General features: G+C 40.0%; 1 protein-coding gene across 3 annotated transcripts in view; it reads left to right on the forward strand.

The window, feature by feature from the left end:
* Positions 1-5884, forward strand: part of SERPINB5 (serpin family B member 5) — a 143979-nt gene extending 138095 nt beyond the window's left edge. For all 3 annotated transcript variants that reach the window (XM_069218796.1, XM_069218794.1, XM_069218795.1), the window contains one exon: positions 5245-5884. In XM_069218796.1, coding sequence (XP_069074897.1) covers positions 5245-5637 — 393 coding nt within the window. In that variant the 3' untranslated portion in view covers positions 5638-5884. The remainder of the gene's footprint in view (positions 1-5244) is intronic.
* The last annotated feature ends 2329 nt before the right edge of the window (positions 5885-8213 follow it).

Consider the following 8213-nt stretch of genomic DNA (forward strand, 5'->3'; position numbering starts at 1 on the left):
GCCTTCAAGTGCCCCAGGGGTTCCTCTTTCGATCTTTGGGACACCTACTATTCTTCGGATCAACATATGGGGTGTAACCATTATAAAGTAAAATGACTAATGAAGCTGTTTAAGAAACTATGCCACAAATGAGGAAATGCAAATTAAATGCATGGAGAGTAATATTTATAGGTTTTGAGTACGAAAAGATACCGGACCAAAGCAACAATACTAAACAAATTTATGAGTAGTGCCCATTTATGGTGATGGTTTCATCTCCCACTTACTTCTATTGACGACCCTGCCACGTTGCCACCATACGCCCGTAGTTTTTTACAGCAGTTGTGCCATTCAATTATTTTTGAGCCTGTTTACCCTGGATGAGACTACTGTCTTTTTGCATTTAGTCCCGAACGCCACCGAAATAATTTTCTGGTCCTGTTCCTTCATTGTACTGCAAGCTCCCGCTCTATTTTAACCCTGAAGGAATTTCAATAAACTTCCTGGCGCTTGATGGACAAACCAAGGACGGCTTAAACCTGCCTCCGACCAAGTCACTGAGATTTTGCATCAGGGTTGCGTCGCTTGTTTAGCTCAGCCAAGTAGCAAATCCCTTTTGTGATTTACAAAGCCATGCAAATGATGTTTTTCATGGCATTGCATGACTTTGTATAGAAAAGGTAATGCCAAGCAGCACATACCGCTGCCTTGTATTATCTTGTGTCAGGGAGTTGTTCCATGAATGTACACACTTAGATTTTGCTGTAAACACATATTTAAAAATCATTTTAAACACATATTTGTGCAAAAATGCTGTACCTACTCGAGGGTTGTGTAGTAAAGAGAAATATCTTTATTTTTCCTAGCCATTTCCTATTTCCATATGTGCTGCATTTTGAGCGCACATACAAAGAAGAAATACCTTCAAATGATAGTTTTATGCAAAAAGGTCAATCCCTCATTCCAACTAAAAGAGGCGTCAGTGTTTCTGCAGGGGAGGATGGGTGTAATTACCACTGATCTGCCCCTGACAGGTTGGGGGAGAGAAAGCCCACTAGACTCCAGGGAAAGGAATTGTTTTAATTTGGTAGTGGGGGCTCCCCACCATGGGCATGCCCCCACCCTATGTAAATGGGACATCAGTCTTTCTGCCCCCAGGGGGAGATTGGGCAAAATTATCCCCCACGGGCATCAAAGCCCACAAGATGCCAGGGAATGCATTTTTTTCAAATATAGGGGTGGGGGATGCTCACCATGGACATGGCCATGCCTGCATCACACCCGACCAAAATGGGGTGTCAGTTTTTCTGCCACCCGGGGGGGTGGATGGGGATAATTACCCCAATCTGTCACCCATGGGAGCAGAAACCCACTAGGCACCAGGGAAAGCTTTATTTTTAAAAAGAAATATAGGTGTGGGGGCTGCCCTCTAAAGGCATTGCCTTGTCCCAACCCCAAAACAGAGCATACGTTATTTATGTTCCCCTGTGGGGACAGATGGAGTGATTACCCCCATTTTGCCCCCGGAGTTTCAGAAAGCTCACTAAACACCAAGGGCATTCTTTGCTTCACTTGTGCTGACAAAAACGCTGCACCACTTTTGTACATGGGCCTAGAGCCTACAACAGGAAAAAATCAAACCAAGGTCAATGGGAGTCCCCTTGCAAAGTGGGGTAACGCTGGATGGTAGAAATTATCTCGATTTCTGCAGATTCTGGAAGTTTCCATCATAGACATTTGTGGAAAATGCTTGTTTTCCGGCAAAGTTTGATGCTTACAGAGCATTGTGTGTAAGAAAATCTCATGGGATCTATGCAAGGCACACCACTATGGAATCCCCTGGTTGTCTAGTTATCACAAATGCATGATTGGAACCACAATATGGTCCCGAATACCCCAGCTACCTCTATTGGTTATCTATCAACGTAGTCCTTTAGATGCATAGGTTTGCTAGGTTTTCTGGGTGTGACTGAGTGAAAAATTGTGATGTATCCATGTTGTGTTTTGGGCCTTTTCCTGTCAGGGGCACTAAGCCTACACACGCAACTGAGGTACATTTATATAGGAAGACTTGGGGAAATGCTGGCTAGAAGGAAATGTGCATCTACCCACAGACTGCAGAACTTTCAATCACAGAAATGTGACACAAAAGTGTTTTTTGTCAAGGTTTGTGATTTGCAAGGGATTATGTGTAAAAAAAATTAGTGAGAGCCATGCAAGTCACCCCGCCTTGGATTCCCCAGGTGTCCAGTTTTCAGAAATATGCAAGTTTGCTTGGTTCCTGGGTGCCACTACCTGAGATATGTCCATGTTGTGTTTTTGCCCATTGCTTGTCACAGTCACTAGGCCCAACCAAACAAGCGAGGTACCATTTTTATTGGAAGCTATGTGGAAGCACAGAATTATAGAACATTTTTTATTATCAATTGGATTACAATGCATTTGTGCCTTTCATATGTAAGACAGCATGTAAGAAAGGAGACATTTTGAGAAATGCCCTCTAAATCATATGCTAGTATGCATACCCACAAATTCAGAGATGTCCAAACCACTGTTCTTAAACCCCACGTCTTGTGCCCTTTTCAGAAATACATAGGTTTCCTTGATTCCTATTTTTCACACTAAATATTTCACCATGTGAATTGGTCTATGTTCGGTACGGAATGAAAAACATTGTATGGTGGAACTCAGTTGTTAGCTCTGGTTAATTTGAGTTCTTGCTGAACCTACAAATCTTATATATTCCCGCAACCAGAAGGATCTAGTGGACATAATAGCACATTACTTTTGTAAACTGGATACCGTTTTCAAAAGTTACAGATAAAAACATTGTAAACAATTACAGTTTTTTTCTGCTCATTTTCCATATTTCTTTATTTCAGTGGTTAGTTTCTTTTGGAAAACCTTGAGGGATCTACACATATGAGCCCTTGCGTTGGAATTTTGTCTACTTTCCAGAAATCTATAGCTTTCCCTCATCACCCATGGCTTTTATACTGGTTTCCACCACAAACAGGAAGTGGGTGGAGAGCACAAAAAAAAGGAAAAATGGGCTATCTCTTAAAAAAATGACAAAAGTGGGATAAAAAAAACGTAGGGCCTCATTTATAAGAATCTGACACATCTGCATTGATGTGTCAGATTTCTTACACATCCTTAAGATCCTCTAACATCGCCATGGATGCACTGTATTTACGATACTGAGCTTCATGGCACACACTTTCACAGATGCGTCAGAAATTCTGATGCATCTGTTTACCTTAAACTCATGCATTACTGGAGTAGCAGTGTACAAATGTTGCTACTCCAGTAATGTGAGGAGGCTCTCATTGAAAAACAGTCTGAGTCAATTTTGCCCTTGTTCTGAGTTAATTTCTGCTGCTGTGAAGTCGCAGAATGATATAGTGAATTTTTGTAAATTACGCTGCAGCAGTTCTGCATTGCTTTTGGCCTGGAAATGCCTACTCTGCATACATTATACCTGGCACAGGTATAATGTGATGCAAGACTTTACAAACTGACGCACTGGGCCCAATGCATCAGTTTATTAATCTGGAGCAGTAGTGTCACAGCTGCGTAAAAAAATAATAATTATGCAGCGATAGCACAAAGGGCTTGTAAATGAGGCCATTCAATTTTTATAATTAGTTCTGTGTGTTCCTGAAAGCTACAAAGATGGGGACTTTAGCACAGCAATTTGTTTATTGATACCCTTCTTAGGAAAAAAAAAAGATACTTTTAACCGGAGCATTTTTTTCCTATTTATCCCAAAAAACTCAAAATGTAGCTATGTTACCTATTTTCTAAGTCGCCTCCAGAGGAATCCACAAATGCTGGGCACCTTTAGATTACTCAGGATGTTGTTAAAAAATGGACACAAATTTGGAGTGGATACATTTGAGGAAAAACACTAATGCCAAGAAATAGCCAAGAAAGGGCTCAGCACTGGAGGGAAAGGCCCAACAGTTAAGGTTGTCAGTGCACTTTAAACAGAGGCAATTATTTATTGACAATAAACCAAACATGAAAATCAAAGTAAAAGATGTGTTACATAAAACAATGAGCGTTACCAGGTGTCCGAGTCACATTATTTTTACTGGTAGACTTTATATGTTAAGATTTCATGTTTGGGGAAAACACAAATGGCAGAATTTAAAAGAGTGAAGTAGTGCTTGAGGTGTTCTATCCTAACAAGAATTACCACAGAAAATAATATTTTTAGAAATCTTAGAATAACAACAGACTGAGAAAAATACAATAACATTCTAAACCCATGCCTTGCAGTTTGCATGCAGCTCTTTGATGCTGGTTCATGGGCCACTGAGCTATATTGGGATTACACTTTATGAACTGCAAGTTACAAAAGGATCTCTGTGTTGAAAACTCTAACCCACTTACCTATCACCATAAAATAAAAATCTGTGACCAACATGATACACAGTATCCTTTTCAAGAAGCACAATAACCCTCTATGCTACTTTATGTGGCAAATCCGTGACTAGAGAAAACAAAGATCTCTCCAGCATCTGCATCAGCCACCTGAGTTATCCGACCATTACTATTATCTCCTAAGATTTGCTGGGCACACAAAGATCTCTCCAGTAGATGTACTAACCCTATGAGATATTTTAAAATGCAGCGGTTGTGACCAAAATCCGTGTATAAGAGAACTGTCAGACTTTCCTTTTTATGACTCCATCGCTTTTGGCTACTACTGCCTTTCTGTTGCCTCATCTCCGTTCATGCACTCCCAGAGTAAATTATTTCTAATTCCAGCACTGACTGTGGGAATGACCAATGGAAAATCGTTTACAATGTCCATTACTGCACTCATACTCTGGCAACGATATGGTGCTGGAAACATTGTTGATAGTTACTGAGAGATGTACAATTTTACTGGAGCCTCTCCAAGTATTACATCTGACTTTCACTGTAATTCCATGACATGTGTGGAATTGGGTAGAACTTGAAAAATGTCAGGAAATCCACTGATGTGTTAATCCAGTCGATGGTCATTGATAGTTTTAGAAAACTCAGGGCCTGATTACGACTTCGGCAGATGGGATTATTCCGTCCCAAATGTGACGGATATCCCACCCGACGAATTATGAGTTCCATAGGATATAATGGGCTCATAATTCGGTGGGCGGGATATCCATCACATTTGGGACGGAGTAATCCCCTCCACCAAAGTCGTAATCAGGCCCTTAGTCTTGTGATGCTTTCTGGATGGTTAACATCTTTTATCTTATCATTTTCCACCAGCTTGAAAAGGAGCTCACCTACGAGAAATTTGTTCACTGGACTAATCCGAGCATGATGGCCAACACTAAAGTGAATGTGTCTCTTCCCAAATTTAAAGTGTTTAGGAGGTATGACTTGAAATCACTATTGACCTCCCTGGGACTAGGTGACATCTTCAACGAAGAGGTGGCTGATTTTTCTGGCATGACTGAGACCAAAGGAGTGGCTTTGTCTCAAGCCATCCACGAAGCCAGTCTTGAAATCAGTGAAGACGGTCTCGAGGAGCCAGACATGGCAAGAGAAAGAGTTCTTATGCACAAAGACGAATTTAATGGTGATCACCCCTTCTTGATGGCAGTGAGGCACAACAAATCCCGCAGTATCTTAATGTTGGGCAAATTCTGCTCGCCGTAATTTTGTCACAGTAATTTGTACGTTACATTGACAGATATTTTACACCATGCCATTGCTTTTAAAATATTTTCTTTTTCTAAAAGGTTAATGTAGTGAATTTATCTGTGTGAATATTCATGTCATGACAGTGAATATGATTTGATGTACATGCAGGTACTACTGGCGTAAATAAAAATACATAGCATGCAGTGTTATTGAGCAGAAAATAAATGAGCTCGCCTTCCTATGGCGGATGTGCTGAACCTTGCATATTTTTAATTTGTTTTCATAAGGTACATTATTATGTGGGACTAGTGATGTCTGAGCACATAGTTTGAACTCTATGTCTTGACCTATATCCCTGTCAACTATATTTACTTCGTATGATGTCGGAACGAAAACTCAAATGAGAATCCCTGGTGAAACCATTTTCCAATGCAAACTATTCACTCACTGCAGGTTAGTTTTTCCACAGCTGTCCTTGCGTGGATATTCTGGTGAAATATTTTGCCTTTGGAGAGCTCTGACAACGTACACTAATCGCGTTTTTCCTAATATTGGAGCAACAGTGGCTATTTATGGAGTCAAATTTGTTCTCATCTGCAGGTCATGGATCGCATATATCACAGTCCTCTGAAAACATGAAGATGGGAAATATGTCTATGGATGTTTGGGCTGGCATTAAAAATACTCATCAGAATGAAATTACATTTCAAGTCCACATGGCACTTAATACACAACGCTCTTAATATTTCCAAAGTGAAACTGCAGCATGATCCATCCCACATTAACCAATGACTTTTTTGGTGATATTTTTTTAAATGCACCAATTGTTAAAAATCTAAGAAACCCCGGACTATTCCATATAATCAAACCTATTATCGTAAATGTATTTCCTCCAGTTGAAATCCAAGACCCCTCCTAGCAGCTTTCTTCTCATACTGAATGAAAAATGTAAAAGAGAATTAGGAAAAAGTATTGTCCCTTGATTTTTGTGAATTTCCCAACACATGTGCATCAAAGTCAGCATCTTAAACACACATTTCTGCCTCTCATCACAGGTTGTGATCTTATTGCATCAATCAGCAACAATATCCCATAGCCCAGAATTTTGAAGTTGCTACTTTCATCCCACTACAGATTTCATAATACCGGAACTATTTCCTTTCGAGGATCTCCCAGGTGCCTGATAAACAGTTGTGGATCATTTGCATCAGTGCTTTAAATGGAAAAATAGAAGTGCAGGTACTCTGTACCAGAGTACCTGCTTGTTTCTGAGAAGTGCCGGTACTCTCCAATTAAAAGTATTACGTTTTTCCTGAGATATGCCGGTACTCTCCCTCTCAAAATAAAAAAGTGCCGGTACGCAGTACCGGACAGTACCGGCCCATTTAAAGCACTGATTTGCATACCTATAGAATGACATACTTGCGGTCATCAGGTTCTCACAAATGTGCTGGTTGGAAACATTAGACATAATAGGAATAATACCAAGCCCCACAGACACCCATTTGATGAAGCTATGGATGTTACTACTGACATACTCATTTCCTCATGGAACATAGGGCCTGATGTGTAAACCTTTTAGTGGGTCGCAAACACTGCAATTTGCAAAACAGGTGTATCTGTGACCACAAAATAGGTTTTTACTATGTACTAATCCAAAACTTTTACTGATCCCAAATGGAAGGGAACTGTTGTAGTGATTCTTCCAAATTATGAATTGTTATATGATTGATCATTTTATGACTGTAATTTGGTCACAAAACACTGACAAATTATAAACTTTCGAGGTAGGATGGTAAAGCATTCGCAAAAGAGAAGGATACCCCAAGGGACACCCTCCCCTTTGTTGGGCAGCAGGCAGTAGTTCTGGGTACCAGTGCCAACTCTCAAATAAACTTCATAAATAAAGTATCATTTCTTTTTAAACACAGCCTCTTTTCATTCAAGTAAAACGGGTTGCATTTTTTAAAAAAAGTATAGTTTATTTAAACTCAATCATAGAGATGGTGGTCTCCTGGCCCCACTCCCAGTGATGGCATCCATTGAGAATAAGCCTCAATTTGTGACCTAACTCATTACTGGTTGTGAAGTAGGACAGACTGCAACCCATTCAGAATGGGAATTTTGTGAACAAACCTACTATTAAATATGTCCTTTCACAAACTTCAAACTGGTTGCAACAACACTGATTGCAATATGTAGCCAGTATTTTGTGACCAGTGTTTTGTAATTTGAGTTCATACTTGAATTGGCTAAACATCACTTTATTGCTATTTCTGATATCATGACAATATCTTAAATTAATAGAATCAGGTGGTCAAGTTTGTGGAAAGCTAGCAGCACTTCCGATAGGTCTACATCATATTTTATCCTCTGTATTAATTTTCTTAGACGTCTTTTGTTATTGACATCAAGTCTACCTCTCTCGTACTCACTCATCACCTGGATTCCTGATTGAACCCCATTGGGCAAAGGGAACAATCAGCAAGGCCAAAGAGATTAACTTAGCCAACATTTCAACCATGGTTCCTTTGTTATCCTTAAAACATAACCTGCTCTAAAGATAAATTGCACAGGTTGGCCACCCATAG

This window comes from Pleurodeles waltl, chromosome 2_1, assembly GCF_031143425.1.
Source record: "Pleurodeles waltl isolate 20211129_DDA chromosome 2_1, aPleWal1.hap1.20221129, whole genome shotgun sequence".
Taxonomy (NCBI): domain Eukaryota; kingdom Metazoa; phylum Chordata; class Amphibia; order Caudata; family Salamandridae; genus Pleurodeles; species Pleurodeles waltl.